Source organism: Rhinopithecus roxellana, chromosome 3 (assembly GCF_007565055.1).
Source record: "Rhinopithecus roxellana isolate Shanxi Qingling chromosome 3, ASM756505v1, whole genome shotgun sequence".
NCBI lineage: Eukaryota > Metazoa > Chordata > Mammalia > Primates > Cercopithecidae > Rhinopithecus > Rhinopithecus roxellana.
This window is the reverse complement of record NC_044551.1, coordinates 58925189-58943681: the sequence shown is the minus strand read 5'-3', so window position 1 is coordinate 58943681 and position 18493 is coordinate 58925189. Positions and strand designations below refer to the sequence as shown.

General features: G+C 39.4%; 1 protein-coding gene across 3 annotated transcripts in view; it reads left to right on the top strand.

Annotated features, from left to right (window-relative positions):
• The window catches only part of SGTB (small glutamine rich tetratricopeptide repeat containing beta), a 57539-nt gene that overhangs the window by 25893 nt on the left and 13153 nt on the right, over window positions 1-18493 (top strand). For all 3 annotated transcript variants that reach the window (XM_030927477.1, XM_030927478.1, XM_010367710.2), the window contains one exon: window positions 14267-14371. In XM_030927477.1, coding sequence (XP_030783337.1) covers window positions 14267-14371 — 105 coding nt within the window. The remainder of the gene's footprint in view (window positions 1-14266; window positions 14372-18493) is intronic.

Below are 18493 nucleotides of genomic sequence, written 5' to 3'. Positions count from 1 at the left end.
GTATTCCATAGTATATACATATATACCACATTTTCTTTATCCACTCATTGGCCAATGAGCCCTTAGTTGGTTCTACATCTTTGCAATTGTGAATTGTCTTGCAATAAACATATGCGTGCAGATGTCTTTTGGATATAATGACTTTTTTTCCTTTGGATGGGTACCTAGTAATGGGATTCCTGGATCGAATGGTAGATCTACTTTTAGTTCTTTAAGAAATCTCCACACTGTTTTCCATATAGGTTGTACTAATTTACATTTCCACTAGCAGTGTATAAGTATTCCCTTTTCACCACATCCATGCCAACATCTGTTGTTTTTTGACTTTCTAATAATGGCTATTCTTGCAAGAGTAAGGTGGTATCTCATTGTGGTTTCAATTTGCATTTCCCTGATAATTAGTGATTGAGCATTTTTTCATATGTTTGGCCATTTGTATAACTTTGAGAAATGTCTATTCGTGTTATTTGCCCACTTTTTGATGGGTTGTTTGTTTGTTTGTTTGTTTGCTGATTTGTTTGAGTTTCTTGTAGATTCTAGGTATTAGTTCTTTGTTGGATGCACAGTTTGCAAATATTTTCTCCCATTCTGTCTGTTTACTCTGATGATTATTTCTTTTGCTGTACAGAAGCCTTTCAGTTTAATTTGGTCTCACTTATTTATTTTTGACGGGTCCAGACTCTTTGGATTCTAATTTCTGGCTCTGTCACTTACTACCTGTGTGACCTTGAGCAAAGTTCCTAGTGCATCTATGCCTTGGTTTCCCTATCTGTAAAATGTGGGTAATAATAGTATTTACCTCATAAGGTTGTTATGGAGATCAAGCAGTATAGTACATTTGATGCATTTCAAGTCAACTTACAGCCATCAATAAACATCCTCCCTAAGTACTTAGCATGCATATCATTTTTTGGGGGTAAAATTTGCATACAAAAAATGCATAAATCTTAACTGTACTTTCACGGAGTTTTGACAAATACACCCATGTAACCTAAAATTCTATCAAGATATTGAAAATTACCATCACTAGCAAGGCATGGTGGTGGGTGCCTGTAATCCCAGCTACCATCAGATGTCCAGGAAGTTCCTTAAACCCCTTCACAGTCTGTTGCCTACAGCACTCACCAGAGGTAACCACTGTTTTGATAGATTAGATTCATTTCCCCTAGAGTTTCATATGAAAGAAATCATACTTATTTTTTGTGCAAAATTTATTTGCTCAGCATAATGGTTTTGAGATTCAACCATGTCATGGCATGTATTAGTTCATTCTTTTTTATTGATCAATAATATTCCATTGTTTGAATATATCAGTTTGCTTAGCTATTTTCCTATCTATGGCCACCTGGGCTGCTTCTAGTTAAAACAATTTTTAAAAAATGTTGTCCAGATTTTATAGTTATTCTTTGTGGGAGGGTCGTATCCTTAAGAAGTTTAGTTGGCCTCACTAGAGAACTTCATTTTCTTCTTCACACACATAAAAATTCCTTTATTAATCATCAGTGTAGCTCCCCAAAATAGAAAATCCAAATAATTTGTAGAGAATGAATCCTCTTAGCTGTGGTTTGATGGTTAAGTTTTATTATGTATAATCAGATTAATTTATATAATGTTTTAATGTTTTAGCATATGCAGTCTTGAAATAAATACTTAAGCGTGTCATGAAATGTTGTAACCAGATACACATATGATCACAAAATTTCTTATTTGTAGAGCACAATAAGCCGTATACTTTTAGGTATAAATATGGAAAATGTGAGCCTACAAAGTTTATTTTTGATGAGAATAGTCTTATATCCACCAGTGCTGTATTAGAAGAAATTCTTGGCAATACCTGTGGTTGCTTTTTATTTAATTTTTGTAAAACTGAAATCAATAATTATACTTCTCCTTTGCACTTAAGTCATATCTTTTTCCCTGAAAAGTGCAGTAAAAGAGCATGCTATTTAATATTAAATAATCAGAAAAGTTTATATATTTCATATAAGTACTAAACAAAGCTTTAGGATCACTTTGGTTTTTTTGAGACTCTAGTAACTATAAATATCTCAATAGCCTGTGATCTTGCCAACTATCTCTGCCATTTTTCTTTGCCAACTGGCTGCAAATTGGAAGCTCAGAATAGCCAATCTAAATATCCATTTTAAATTCATTTTCACAATTTTATTACTAATCAATATTTTTTACATACTCAACTCACTAGGATGAACTAATGTTTACTTTTTATAGAAGTGACTTTTTAATTTGTTAGAAAATGATCATCTGGCACATTTCTTAAGCGTGACTCTTTCTTTTCTAGTACTTGTCTTCTATTTTGGCCTTTTAGGATCCTATGATGCTTTAGGCTCCACTGTGATAAAAGGAAAACCTGAATCCTTCCTTGCAAACATATCATGTAGTTTTGCTTTTTGAATATACTTCTAGCACTTGACACAATGTGTAACATTTATGTAGGTTTGTCATATGTTTTATCATATGCTTGTCATATTTTCTGCTTTATATGCATATTTGTTTTATTCAGGTGAAGGGCAGAGATTGGCACTTGTATCTATTTGTATCCCCTATAGCACCTTATACTGTGCTTTGTAGGAGTTCAGCCAATTTTTGGACTATGAAGTGTATAAAAGATACTGAAGCAAGCAGCCATTCACATTAACACTTGTATATATAAAACAACAAATGATTGAGTATAGGTCTAAAACACCACCAAACGCTCCATAATATGAAATGAACAACAGTTTTGGATGTCTTCTGTCTCTACACAAACACGATGTTCTTATTTCTTTTGTACTTCAGTGCTGAGTACTTTACCCATAGTAAGCTCATGCTTCAGGGGTGGATGGATGGTTGAATGACTTAGGGCAATAAAAGACAGGAGAGAGAGAGAGCGCATGATGGAGGGAATTTGGAAGGCCTCTCAGGTGATGGAGAACTAGAGTCAGATTTGAAGGACTGATAGAACTTGAATAGGCAGAGGAGAGGGGAAGGCATTTCAGATTGGAGAGCTTAGGCACAATCAAGAAGCATCAGGCCATTGTAATAAGAAATGCTAGTGACAGCACGTAGCCGTGTGAACCCTGAGAAAGATGGGAACAGAGGCCTCATTATTTTGCATTTTGTTTCTTCCTCCTCTGTGAGCAGCATATGGTCAATCAATTCACTGGGATTTGAGCTTGTCGTTGAATCTCAGTTCTGCACTTACTAGCTACACGACCTTAGGCAGTCACTGTATCTTTTTAAGCCCCTTGTTTCCTCACTTGTAAAATAAGGATATTATCCACTTCAAAGGGTAGTTGTGAGGAGTGATAATATGTACAGAGTTCCCAGCATAGTCCTAGACTTGCAACATTTGTTTCTTTCAAAAACAAGATAAGGCTTCTTTAGTTGTAGGAATAGATTTTTTGCCATGATTTATTTATGCATGATGTGAGAAATGTGAAGTAGCTTGATTTTTTTCTGACTTTCTATAAAAATAGAACATAAATCATATTCATGCTTTTGTTTCTAATAAGGCGAAGAAAGCAAGGGTGCCTGAAAACATGTGACTCTGACTGTACTGTTCCACTGAAATTTCATTAGTTATGCCCTGATAACCAGACAACAGAGGCAGAGAGCACAGACCACATTGTTATTCACTTCAGACATTGGCATGTTTCACTTCATCTTCCAGAAGATTCAAATATAGCCTGTCTTCTCTTTCCTTTCCTGGCCTCTGAGGCTCAGACGCCTCTCCTGTTCCTTTTGTGAGCTGCACAAATCTGCTTTCACCCTAACTTGCAGTTTGTGATCCAAAGCTGTTAAGATTGAAACACAGTCCCCCTCCTTCCTTACACCCACTCTTCTCTCTGAGTCTGATCCTCCCTGCTTATTTCTTATCTTATTGTCAGAATCTGAAGCCAGATTTCAGGGTGTCTTTCTGTTTCCATTTTCCATACACTTCCCAAATAGCTCATTTATTTCCTGCTCCCTTAGTCCAGGTTCTTAACTTTGGTTGAACTAGTGCAATAGGGACATGAAAATGGCTTTCCATTTCTACTTGCATTCCCCACTCCTGTCTTCTGCCAAAAGGTTTTTTTCTAAGATGTGAAATTGATCATCTAATGCTTGCTTTCTGTTCAGTAGTTCCAAAATACCTACAGGATCCAATTTAAACTCCTCAACATGACGCGTAAGATCTTTTCTAATCTAGGCTCTTTCTTTTCTCTTAACTTTATTATCTTCACTTTTCCTCCTACCCTTTTCCTCTTCTCTCTACTACCTATGCACATATAATACGAAACTTACTGATTTCTTAAAAATACCATGTTGGGACATCTCTCCATGCTTTGTATGTGCTTCCCCCTGTGCCTAGAATATTTCCTACCTTATCTAATTGGTCAACTGCTAGTCATCCTTCAAAACCCATTAGGCTTTGGGAGGCCGAGGTGGGTGGATCACCTGAGGTCAGGAGTTCGAGGCCAGCCTGGCCAGCGTGGTGAAACCCCTGCCTCCACTAAAAATACAAAAAATTAGCTGGGTGTGGTAGTGTGTGCCTGTAATCCCAGCTACTGTAGAGGCTGAGGTAGGAGAATTGCTTGAATCCGGGAGGTGGAGGTTGCAGTGAGCCAGTGGCACCACTGCACTCCTGCCTGAGCTACAAGAGCGAAACTCCATCTCAGAAAACAAAAGACAAAAAAAAACCCTGTTAGGTGTTGCTTCTTTTGGGAAGACTTTCTTAATATCTTTTCTTTTTTTTCCCTCTGTCACCCAGGCTGGAGTGCAGTGGCATGATCTCGACTCACTGCACCCTCTGCCTCCCAGGTTCAAGCAGTTCTCCTGCCTCAGCCTCCTGAGTAGTTGGTACTACAGGCGCCCACCACTACGCCCGACTAATTATTTTGTATTTTTAGTAGAGACAGAGTTTCACTATGTTGGCCAGGCTGGTCTCAGACTCCTGACCTCAGGTGATCCACCCGCCTTGGCCTCCCAAAGTGCTGGGATTCCAGGTGGGAGCCACTGCGCCCAGGCTTCTTAGTATCTTTTCCTCCCAACCTCCTGACCATGCCCCTATGCCCTTCCCCTCCACATCCAGTAGAGTGGTGCTGTCCAATATGGTAGCTCCCAACCACATGTGGTGATTTCAATATAAATTAATTAAAATGTAATACAATTAAAAATTGCATTAGCAATTCCTCAGTTGCATTAGCATATTTCATGCTCATTAGTCACATGTGGCTAGGTGCTACTGTATTGGATAGTACAGAAACAGAACTTTTCTATTGCAGAAAGTTCTGTTAGACAGCTTGGCGTAGGGTTAGCCACACCTTTCTCTGTGTTGCCTCTTCCTTTTATACTTCCATTTTTGCATTTATTACAGTATTTGCTTATTTGCATATCTGTTTCCCTATTAGACTAGGAAAGGTTGAAGGGCAGGGAGATATTCTTTTCATCTCTGTATAGTGGTTTCGAGTTCAGTGTCTAGCATATTATAGGTATTCCACAAATATCAGCTGAATTGGTTCAGTGAATTTTAGAAGGAAAAGTTGTCTCTACCTGATGACTTCTAATGATGAAACAGTGATATGGGAGTGTGTTTATGTGTCTATTTTCTCAAAAAACAAATTTAAACCTATTTAAAGTTATTGAGAGAATTGTATGATGAACATATCTCTTTATATGTATGTTCATCATAGAATCAATGGTAGTTAACATTTTGCCATGTTTACTTCCTCACTCTTTCCTTCCCTCCCTCCCTCCCTCCCTTCCTTCCTTCCCTCTCTCCTTCCTTCCTTTCTTCTTTCCTTCCTTCCCTCCCTCTCCTTCCTTCCCTCCCTCTCTCCTTCCCTCCCTCTCTCCTTCCTTCCTTCCTTCCCTCCCTCCTTCCCTCCCTTTCTTTTTCTCCTTTCTTCCTTCCCTCCCTTCCTCCCTCCCTCCCTCCCTCTTTCCCTCCCTCCCTCCCTCCCTCCTTCCTTCCTTCCTTCTCTCCCTCCCTCCTTCCCTCCCTTTCTTTTTCTCCTTTCTTCGTTTCCTCCCTCCCTCCCTCTTTCCCTCCTTCCTTCCTTCCTTCCTTGCTTCCTCCACCCTTCCCTCCCCTGCCTTCCCCTCCTCTTTCTCCCCTTCCTTCCTTCCTTCCTCCCTCCCTCCCTCCCTCCCTCCCTTCCTTCCTTCCTTCCTTCCTTCCATCCTTCCTCCCTTTCTCTCTCTCTTTCTGTCTTATCTTTCTCCTTCCTTCCTTCCTTCCTTTCTTCCTTCTCTCTCTCTTTCTCTCTCTCTCTTTCCCTCCCTTCCTTCCTTCCTTCCTTCCTTCCTTCCTTCCTTCCTTCCTTCCTTCCTTCCTTCCTTCCTTCCTTCCTTCCTCCCTTCCTCCCTCCCTCCCTCCCTCCATCCTTCCCTCCTTCCCTTTGTGTCCCATCCCATCCTTCTTTCACTCTCTCACCCAGCCTGTAGTGCAATGGCATGATCTCAGCTCACTGCAACCTCTGCCTCCCAGGTTCAAGCAAGTCTTGTGTGTCAGTCTCTGAGTAGCAGGGACCACAGGACACCCAGCTAATTTTTATATTTTTAGGATTGACAGGATTTCACTATGTTGGCCAGGCTTTCTCAAACTCCTGGCCTCAAGTGATTTACCCACCTCGGCCTCCCAAAGTGTTGGGATTACAGGCATGAGCCACTGTACCTGGCCTCTCTTTGTCTTTCTTTTGGGGTATATGGAGGGGTGTGTATATGCCTATATACAAATATATAAAATTTTCTTTCTCATCCCAAATACTTCAACTGTATCTCCCAAGAACAGGGATATACTTCATATAATTATCATACCATTTACATGTAAGAAAATTAGTATTAATACTGAAATCTTTCCATTTGTCCCCAAAATATCTTTTATAGCTATGTTTTTTATCCAGAATCCAACCAAGTTTCTTGCATTGTATTTTATTATGCCACTTTAGTCTCTTTTAATCTAAAAAGTATCCCTGACTTTTTTGATTGATTGTTTTTCATGACCTAGACATTTTTGAAGAGTTCAGGCCAATTGTCTTATAGAATGAGCCATATTCTGGATTTATGTCGTGCTTCCTCATGATTAAATTTAGGTTAAATTTTGTTATGAAGCCTACAAAAATAATTATGTGTACCACTTATTGCATTATGTTAGGAGGCACATATTTTCAGACTGTCCCATTACTGGTGACTCTTAAGTTTGATATCTTTTTTTTTTTTTTTTTGAGACGGAGTCTCACTCTGTCACCCAGGCTGGAGTGCTGTGGCTGGATCTCAGCTCACTGCAAGCTCCGCCTCCCGGGTTTATGCCATTCTCCTGTCTCAGCCTCCTGGGTAGCTGGGACTACAGGCGCCGCCACGTCGCCCGGCTAGTTTTTTGTAGTTTTTAGTAGAGACGGGGTTTCACCGTGTTAGCCAGGATGGTCTCGATCTCCTGACCTCGTGATCCGCCCGTCTCGGCCTCCCAAAGTGCTGGGATTACAGACTTGAGCCACGGCGCCCGGCCTATATCTTAAGGTAATGACCATCAGATCTATTCTTCCTTTTTTAATTTATAAGTAATCTGTAGGGTTTGGTGATATGAATAAAAAATTATTCCCTAACAAACTTTTATTAAATGTTTTATCATCTATTCATGATCTTTCTCCTTATCATTAATACCATATCATTAATACGTTGATAGTTGCAAAATGGTGATTTTTCTAATTTTATCATTTCCTTTACATATATTTCCTCACATATTTCTATAAAGAAGAGCTTTCCTCTCTTCCTTTTTCAGCTTTCTCCCTCTTCCTCACTGCAACTTTTTTGAGTGTCATTTGAATATTCATTTGGACTCATTAATTTTTTAAAAAGTCACTATTCATAATGAGTTATTTTTGGTTCTTAAATTATCCCACATTTGGCTAATGAGAGCACCTTTAAACTGGTCGGTGTATCCTTTTATGTAACTTCATTTTTAAAAAACACTTTCTTAGCCAGGCACAGTGGCTCATTGCCTGTAATCCCAGCACTTTGGGAGGCCGAGGCCAGCAGATCACTTGAGGTCGGGAGTTTGAGACCAGCCTGATCAACATGGTGAAACAACCGTCTCTACTAAAAATACGAAAAATAGCTGGGCGTGCCACTGCAGTCCAGCCTGGGAGACAGAGCAAGACTATCTCAAAAACAAACAAACAAACAAAAACCAAAAACCAAAAAACCAACCACTTTCTTGCTTTCTGAGACAATAAGACATTCCAGATTTCCTTTGTACTTTCCCTGTTGTAGCCCTGAACTCAACTGTTTCTCCAAGGAAGCTCTGACCTTTTCAGTGGAGGATGGTATTTAGAAACCAAGATGGAGTTGCAGGACATGATCATTACTACTAAGGTCTTATTGCTTCTAGGTCTTTTCAGTGGACAGAGCTAGGAAACTGATTTTTTGAAAAGTTATCAGTTTATACAGATGCCTTCAATTCACATTCTAGCATCACAGATTTCTCCCTCATCTTCCTCCATTTTATATTTGTATTTTCCTTCTCCCAGGGTGAAAACCCTTCTTCCACCACCACCAGTAGCTTTACTCATTCGCTATATCTTTCAGTATCCTTCAGTTGGTCTTATAAGCTAATATTACACCACTAGCAGGCCTGCTATGTAAACTTCAGGATTTCTTTGCAGTTTTTCTTTTGTCTTTGAATGCATCTCAGTAATCATATATACTCAGAATACTGTGCTCAAAAATGATTTGAATTGTTTTTGATATACAGTTAGGATCAATTGTTTCTGTTTTATTCAGTTTGAAGGTTTGCTTTTTCATCTTTTTGAAGTCTTACTCCCATTTCTATCCCACCTACCCCATTCTCACCCATCCCCAATAGGGTGGTAGGGAGACTTCTAATGTAGGTTTAACTTCTGAACCTTGTAAGTTTTTTACATAAAATTAAATTTGAAAGGGTGATTAGTAAAAATAATGCCTCTCTCTATCTTTAATGATCTGATTTGTTTTGTGTTTAATATTTAATATTAAATTAATATTGATATTTAATATTAAATTAATATTGATATTTAATATTAATGTTCTACATCAGCTTTCTTTTTTGTTGTTTCAGTTCTCCTGTTTGTCTTTTTCTGTCCTTTTAACTTCAACCTGTGTATATGTTTTAAGTGATATATTTTGTATCCAAGTTGAGAATCTGAGTTTTGTCTGATAAATTTGAGTTGTTTTCTGCTACCTTTTTTTGCGGGGTGGGAAGGACAGACTCTTGCTTTGTCACTCAGGCTAAAGTACAATGGCATGAACATGGCTCACTGCAGCCTCAACCTCCTGGGCTCAAGTGATCCTCCTGTCTCAGTCTCCCGAGAAGCTGAGACTACAGGTGTACACTACTACAACTGGCTAATTTTTAAATTTTTCGTAGACACAGGGTCTGACTCTGTTGTCCAAGGTGGTCTCAAACTCCTGGACTCAGGTGATCCTCTTGGCCTTGGCCTCCCACAGTGTTGGGATGACAGGCATGAGCCGCTGCACCCGGCTCTTTTTAAGCATCCTCTTTCTTGGCTGCTTCTTTCCTCCCCTACTTCCCTCCCTTCTATTGTTTTGATTTTTTTTCTTTCTTTCTAATTATTTGAAAGTTACACATCCTATAGCTCTTCTTCTAATGGTTATTCTTGTCCTGCTGTTACTTTGTAGTGAGTATTAAGTCAGAGAAACCCATACACTTTTTCACATGAACTACCAAAACTGGTTTGTTGAACCCTATACTTTCACATCTCAATTTTTTTAAACTGAAGCAAAGGACTATGTGTTTATTTTTAAATAAATATTAACATTTTTATAATTAGTCTGAGAAGTAAGGGCCTCAGTCATGCTGTATGAAGAAAGATTGACAGAAAACTAGACATAGAAAATGAGAACTAAAACCACATTTTCTCTGTAGTCTGCCAGACTTCTCCTCACCCTCCGTGCCCCCACTAGAATCTAAGTGCTATTGAGGACAGGAATATTATTTTGCTTATTGCTGTATCCATTATTCTTAGAAAAGTGTGCATTCTCTGGCCCTCAATAGATATATTAGTTGAATGAATTAAGTAGAAATATTTGGAGAAGAACAAATGGAGTGGTGTAGCTTTACTCCTTCACTGTATCTTTCAGTATCCTTCAGTTGGTATTATAAACCAATTATATTGGTTTATAATTATGAGGGCAGGAGACATTATGGAAACTTTGAGTTGAAAGGTTTGCATATCAAACAATAATTATACTTGTGTCGTATTGTTCCCGGTCATTTTAGAAGAGTTTTTTTGGTAGATGTGATATAGCAAGTGTTAACAGATCAGATAAATGGTCCTTGATTGCTCTGAGATTCTGTGCAAAGTAGATGGAATAGTTGTCATCCTTAATTTACAGCCAGATTTAGGTACGCAGATAAGTGTTTTTACTTTAGATTTGCTAGATAATCTTAATATATGGTAATATGTGTACCTGTAGAATGACTAGTATTTTGGGAAGGTATGAATATGCATTTATTAAAGATAAATTTTAATTAAACAAAGAAATACAATTAAAAGGCCGGGCATGGTGGCTCACGCCTGTAATCCCAGCACTTTGGGAGGCCAAGGCAGGCAGATCACAAGGTCAGGAGATCGAAACCATCCTGGCTAACATGTTGAAACCCTGTCTCTACTAAAAATACAAAAAACTAGCTGGGCATGGTGGCGGGTGCTTGTAATCCTAGCTACTCGGGAGGCTGAGGCAGGAGAATGGTGTGAACCCGGGAGGCGGAGCTTGCAGTGAGCCGAGATTTCGCCACTGCACTCCAGCCTGGGCAACGGAGCAAGACTCTGCCTCAAAAAAAAAAAAAAAGAAAAGAAATACAGTTAAAAATACTTAACATTAAATCCTGAATGTAGCCATATATTAACCACTTAAAATACAATCCACATGGTATGATTGTTCTCTTTAAAAACTTTTGCTATGTAACATTACAGATGCTCAGAGTATGCTCAGTCCTATGTATTATGTATAGAGGAGTCATTTTCTGGTTATATTTTAAAAATTGCTAATCAGATATCTAAAGGCAAGTATTGCCTTTCACTTTCCTGAAGGTGTTTAGCAAGTGTTTAGGAACAGATTTGTTGTTTTTTCAAAACCACGTAGTTCTTTTTCTGAATTCCTTTTTCAAAACTTTCTCTTTCCATCCTCCCATGAGCCCTTTTACCCTTCTTGCATGTTTCTGTGCGTATGTGCAGACACATACACTGATTAGAAAGTGCGACTCTTGACAGAAAAGAGATGAGATTGAGGCATTTGCTGTTCTACAAAACCACCGTTCGCAGATGTCCAGGATCAGATATCAGTGATAGATCCGACACTAGGCCTGTGAATTTGCACAGATAGTATTGCCTTGCCTATGGAGTTAGATATAAGACCTGGACTTAGTACATATCTCATGCTCCGTTTCTGGACAAGTTTTTCTTTCTTCCGGTGGCTCTGCTTATTATATATAATAAAATTATTTTAAAAATCTGTCTCAAAGCTTAGTCCGTTAACTCCTTTTCTCTCAATAAATGTTAATTCTTAGATGAAATTTGGTTTAGCCATTTTGTAATCCCAGATTCAACTTCCTGGCCTGGCACAGTGGCTCACGCCTGTAATCGCAGCCCTTGGGGAGGCCGAGGTGGGCGGATCACTTGAGGTCAGGAGTTCAAGATCAGCCTGGCCAACAGTGCGAAATCCTGTCTCTACTAAAAATACAAAAATTAGCAGGGCATGGTGGCACACACCTGTAATCTCAGCTACTTGGGGGTTTGAGGTAGGAGAATTGCTTGAATCTGGGAGACAGAGGTTGCAGTGAGCTGAGATTGTGCCACTGCCCTCCAGCCTGGATGACAAAGCAAGACTCTATCTCAAAAAAACAAACACAACAACAATAACAAAAAACCTCCTGAGTTGGTAGGATTCCATTGTCATTCAGTTAATTGCTTGCATTACTTCACTCTCTGAAATGTTCTCCTTCAAGCAACCAGGCAGAATAGACAAGAACATTTGAAGCCTCTGAGGGACCTTCCTGGCTCTTTGGACTAAAATCACGTGTGGACAAGAGCTTTCTATAGTGGTAGAAAAAGGAACTTGCTCTGAGGCAATGTCTCATTCCTATTGTTACTGTGACACAAAGTTTTTGTCTTGAAAGTACTGTGGCTTAGAAGGCCAAATTGGGCATAAATAGGAGTTTTCTTGAAATCTCCTTTTTGGGAGTATGTATTTATGTGTCACCCATTGAAGTATATAAACTTTGCAAGGTTGGTCTTTTAACATTTTCTCTGAGTTAAGCTACTCTAAAAGAAAGATCTGTACTAGTCTGGAAGGTTGTGCTCCTTACACAGTGTAACTTTAATGAATGCTTATTGACCTGGAATCCTCACATTAGATGGGAAAAAGTCAGTGATCCAGACTCACATGTTGTTAATCTGCTTTGTGGAAGCCAGGCTATGATGGGAATTTCTCAACATCTTCCTGTTAGTCAGAACTAAACTCCTATTTCTTCTCCTTTTCTTCCCACTAAATGTGCTTAATTAGAACTAAACTCCTATTTCTTCTCCTTTTCTTCCCACTAAACGTGCTTAATTTTTAGTGAAACTTTAGTAGGTTTATATTCCCAGGTTCAACTTCCAGAATTGGCAGTATTTTTTTTTAGCTTCTTCTATCCAGGATTGGTTTTACATAACACATTCTGTTCGTGGATACCTAGCAAATAATTGATTTATTACTATGTACAGCTAGTATTTGTAGAGTATAATAATAAGCTGGTTGTGATATAAAAGTAGTATTAGATAACCCTAATCTATAGTTTGATTGACAGGAGGAGATTAGAGCATACTTAAGGAATATTGAGGATCAGCAAGGATCCTCACTGATACTTGGAGATAGGTGGTGTTCTAATCAGCTTTATTGTTTTCATGTGTGCTTATTCGATTCCAGCTAGGTCCTTGAAAGATGTGACCTTTGACTAATTTCAAGGAAGAGATATGGTTTACTGGGTGGTTAAGCAAAAAGATTGTTTTTAAGGACAATTAAAACAACTAACATGGGGCTGGGTGCGGTGACTAACGCCTGTAATCCCAGCTCTTAGGGAGGCAGAGGTGGGAGGATAGCTTGAGCCCAGGAGTTCGAGACCTGCCTGGGCAGGATAACAAGACCCTGTTCTCCACAAAAAGGAAAAAAACAAAACAAAACAAAAAAACAAATATGGGTAAAGAGAGAAGAATAGAGGTAGCAAAAACAAGAGTAGAGCTTCTGAGATTGCAATGGGAGAGGAACATGAGGTCAGAGACCTTGGGTTAGCGTGAGACTTTTGTCTGTAGACTGAAGAACATGAAGGAGCCTAAGTTCATTTCTGCACTTGGAAGCAAAATTTTCAGAAAGTGCTTCTTTACCTTAATTAATAGAAAGGGTACCAGGTCTTGGAGTTACAGTGGTAGAGGCAGAGGTGCTGTGCAGCATAGCATTCTCCTTTGTAGTTGTGAGAAATTGAAGAAGTGGTCACCACACCTTGGCCCTCCTTGGTCCAAGAAACTTCTATTTCTTGGTTGCTGGCACCCCACTTTGACTTCTGAGCACCCATCTTAGAGCTTCTCTTCTCCTTTCCTGTTTCTCCTCTGAGCTGTTTCTTCCTATTTGGAAACGTTATTGAGGAGAGGTCACAATTGTAGGGATTTTGATCTAGGCAAGTGTTCTTTTTCCAAAGTTGGCTCTTCAACCTTTTGATGAGGGACAAGATCATGAGAACTTCTAGGAGACTGAAAGAAATAAAATCTAGTTGGCCTTAGAAATGAATGAATGAGAGAAAGTGCCAGGGGACTGGGATATCACTTTTACTTGTACTTTAACCCTACCGTTAAAGTCATAATAGCACAACCCTCTGTGTAGCCATTCACAGCAATCACTCACTCTTTGTGCCTCCATAGTAGCCCAGATGTCCTAGCTTTTTCACTTTTCTGTTTGCACAAACTAGAAAGGGTATAAATAGGTAGACCAGTTGTATGACTTGCATATTTATCCTTTCTATAGCAAAGCAAACAGTGAAAGGCAGCCTGCATACTTTTTTCTGCACAGAAGTTTCTGAGCTTTTTTTTGGTTTTGTTTTCATTTTATTACATAATTATCTTAGACAGTTTGACTTAGAAATTTAGTGGGAATGATCTACAAATTGGAACAAGAAAAAGGTAGTGTTATTAGTACTTGAAAAATCTAAATTAGTACCTTGAAAACTGCCTTTAATAAAATTCTCTTTTCTTTCTCTTAGGGCTGCTGCTCAGAGCAAATTAGGTCACTATACAGATGCGATAAAGGATTGTGAAAAAGCAATAGCAATTGATTCAAAGTACAGTAAGGCCTATGGGAGAATGGGGTAAGTTCTGGGAGAATGTTCCAAGTAGTACCGTGTAGCATCAGGTATGCTGTCCTTAATGGCTTGGTTTTGAATTTCCTGCTTAATATTGTACCCTCTGAACTAATAAGAAGATAAATAAAACATAAGGGAGGAAATGACTACAATTTCTGTGACTTGGAAGTGAGATAACTGATGACTGATTTGATTGTTGGAGAAAATTATATAATGGTACTTAGTCGACTAATTTCATGTCCATGACCACAAATCTCAGATGAGCACTCAATATTGCAGACAATTCTATTCTATTTCCTTCTATAGTCACCTTTCCACTCTCTGATGTGACTCTTTCATACCTCTTCCTCTCCCTTCAAATTTCCACTACTCCCTCTATGATGACTCTCAACTGATACAATTGCCTTACACTTAATTGAGAAGAAAATGATTTGAAGAAAAACAACTCATTTTCCTCCTTGCAAATCCATCAGTCTACCTACATTTGTATCTACACAGAATGCCTTTTTTTCTTGTTAAAATGGAAGCATTCTGACTGAGTGTGGTGACTCACGCCTGTAATCCCAGCACTTTGGAAGGCCAAGGCGGGCAGATCACCTGAGGTCGGGAGTTCAAGGCCAGCCTGGCCAACATGGCAAAACCCCGTCTCTACTAAAAATGCAAAAATTAGCCAGGCATGGTGGTGAGCACCTGCAGTCCCAGCTACTTGGGAGGCTGAGGCAGGAGAATCGCTTGAACCTGGGAGGCAGAGGTTGCAGTGAGCTGAGATAGAGCCACTGCATTCCAGTCTGGGTGACAGATTGAGACTCTGTCTCAAAAAAAAAAAAAAAAAAGGCGCATTCTTACTTAAGACCATTGCCTCCACTCTTGCTTTAAGATCTCATCCCCTTGTACCTTCTCCACAACTTTGCAACTATTACAACCCCCTTCATTTTCTACAATATTAGTTCTTCCATCTCTAATAGATGATAATGCATGGCATGTGATAAGTTCGTAAAAAATCATTCACTGAGCCAGGTGCGGTGGCTCACACCTGTAATCCCAGCACTTTGGGCGGCCACGGTGGGAGAAATGCTTGAGCCCCATCTCTATAAAATACAAAAATTATCCAGGAGTGGTGGTGTACACCTGTAGTCCCAGCTACTTGGGAGGCTGAGGTGGGAGGATTGCTTGAGTCTGGGTAGTCCAGGCTGCAGTGAGCTGTGATCATGTCACTGCATTCCAGCCTGGGTGACAGAGTGAGACCCTGTCTCAAAAAAAAAAAAAAAAAAATCATTAGTTGGACCCATCCCTTTGCCCAGTGTTCCCCTCCAGCCACCATCCCACTTCTAAGTTCCTCGTTCTTTGACCCTAATGGTTATCTGTACTTGCTGTTTTATCTTTGTCATCTCTTATTCCCTCTTCAGCTCACTCCAGTAGGGCTTCTGTCCTATGTCAATATGGTGGTTAATTTTATTTGTCAACTTCATTGGGCAAAGATGTCCAGATAGCTGGTAAAACATTATTTCTGGGTGTGTCTGTGAATGTGTTTCCAGAAGAGATTAGCATTTTTTTCTTTTTTTTTTTTGAAATGGAGTCTCACTCTGTCACCCAGGCTGGAGTGCAGTGGTGCAGTCCTGGCTCACTGCAACCTCCACCTCCCGGGTTCAAGCAGTTCTCCTGCCTTCCGAATAGCTGGGACTATAGGTGTGAGCCACCATGCCCAGCCAATTTTTGTATGAGATTAGCATTTGAATCAGTAGACTGAGTAAAGAAGATCACCTACATCAACGTGGGTAAGCATCAACCATTTCTTCGAGGCCCCAAATAGAACAAAAAAATAGAGGAAGGGCAAATTTGCTATCTCTGCTTGAGCTGGAGCATCCATCTTCTCCTGCTCTTGGACCTCAGCATTCCTCATTCTCAGGCTGTTGGATTTGGACCCAACTTATACCATCAGTTGTCTTGGTTCTGAAGTCTTTGGGTTTGGACTGGAATTACATCATTAATTTTACTGGGTCTCCAGCTTGCAGACAGCAGATGGTAGGACTTCTCAACCTCCATAATTGTGTAAGCCAGTCCATCACAAGAAATCTCTTCATATTTCTACGTGTGTGTGTATATATATATATATATATATATATATATACACACACACACACACACATATCTTATTGGTTCCCTTTCTCTTGAGAACCCTGAGTAATACAATCAGTCTACTGAGATAACTCTATTCAAGGTTACCAGTTGTCTTTATTTTGCCTAGGCCAGTGTTCAGCTCTGTATCCTCACCATACACTGTCTTTTAGTATTTGGTGCAGTTAACTTATTCATTAATTTTTTTATAAGCCAACTTATTCATTTATTTATTGATTCATTTATTTAGAGATGGAGTTTCGCTCTTGTTGTCCAGGGTGGAGTGCAGTGGTGCAATCTTGGCTCACTGCAACCTCCTCCTCTTGGGTTCAAGTGATTCTTCTGCCTCAGCCTCCTGAATATCTGGGATTATAGGCGCCCACCACCACAGCTGGCTAGTTTTTGTATTTTTAGTAGAGATGGGGTTTCACCATGTTGGCCAGGATGGTCATGAACTCCTGACCTCAGGTGATCCACCCACCTCTGCCTCCCAAAGTGCTGGGATTACAGGCGTGAGCCACCATGCCCGGCCGCTATTAACTTATTGTCAAAATACATTACTCTCTAGGATCCTGATGCCACACTTGCCCTGTTTCCCCTTCCACATTACTGGATGCTCTTTTCCAGTCTCCCTTGCTTGTTCTTCCTCTCTACCATCTCTAAACAATGCTGTATTTTAGGGTTGCATCCTCTGCTGCTGCTGTTTCTCTGTCTATTCTCTCTGCTCAGCTTATCCTGCTCCATGCTTTTAAAATTCATATACAGTTGATACTCATTATTTGCAGATTCTGTATTTATGAATTTGCCTACTTGCTAATTGATTTGTAATCTCCAGATCAATATTTACACTGCTTCTGTGGCCATTCATGGCATGCACAATTAGTGAAAATGTGTCTTCTGATATTCCCGATCTCAGCTGAGGGTGAATAAGGTGCTGCTCTACCTTTTTGTTTCAGCTCTCGTGCTGAAATAGTCTATTTAGTGCTACTTTTTTTTTGTGCCTTTTATTTGTGATTTAGCTGTTTACAGTGGCCCCCAAGTATAAGCTGAAGTGTTATCTAGTGTTCCTAAGTCCAAGAGGATTGTAATGTGCCTTATGGAGAAAATACATTTATGAGACAAGCTTCATTCAGGCATGAGTTAGTACCATTGGCTATGAGTTCAATGCTAATGAATAAAAAATATACATTAAATAAGTTTCTTTAATCAGAAACACACATAAAAACAAGATTATATATTGATCAGTTGAATAAAATATGACTATTTACATATTTGCAGGAACCTAACTCTGTATTTTCCCTAGGAACAATTGCTCAGTATTTGCTAATTCATTGTTTGTGGTGACTTTATAGAAGAGGACTACTGTGAATAAGAATCAACTATATATATTATTGAATCTAAGTTATATTGTTTGAACTCCATACTCATATATTCAACTACTTTTCAACTCTCTGATTGGATGCTTAATAGGTATTTTAAACTTAACATGTCCTAGACAGAACTCATGTTCCCTTCCAAAATCTTTCCAGTCGCTATACATTGTACAATTATTTATCTCTCCCATGCACAGGTCAAAAGCCTGAGTCATCCTTCATTGTTATTACACCTGACATCAGTACTAATACTCTATCAGCAAGTCCTGTCAATTCTAGTTTCCATATATATCTTGAATCCAAGTGTTGATCGCTATCGTGCATATAGCCCTAGTCCAAACTACATCTCTTACCTAAGCTACTGCAATAGCTTCCTAACTGATCTCTCTGCCTCCTTTCTACGCTTCTGCCCATGTAGATCCTCTGCATAGAAGCCAGAGTGAGCTTTCAAAAGCACAAATTATATCACGTGACTTCATTGCAACCAGAATAAAGTTCAAACTCCAAGCAATGGACCTGTATCATCTGGCACCCAACTGTTCTCTGACATCATCTCTCCGTGCTTTGTTTTCTGTGTTCCCTCCTCATCAGCCCTTGTCCTGTACCTTAAGAATACCAAGCTTGCATCTTTCCCAGGACC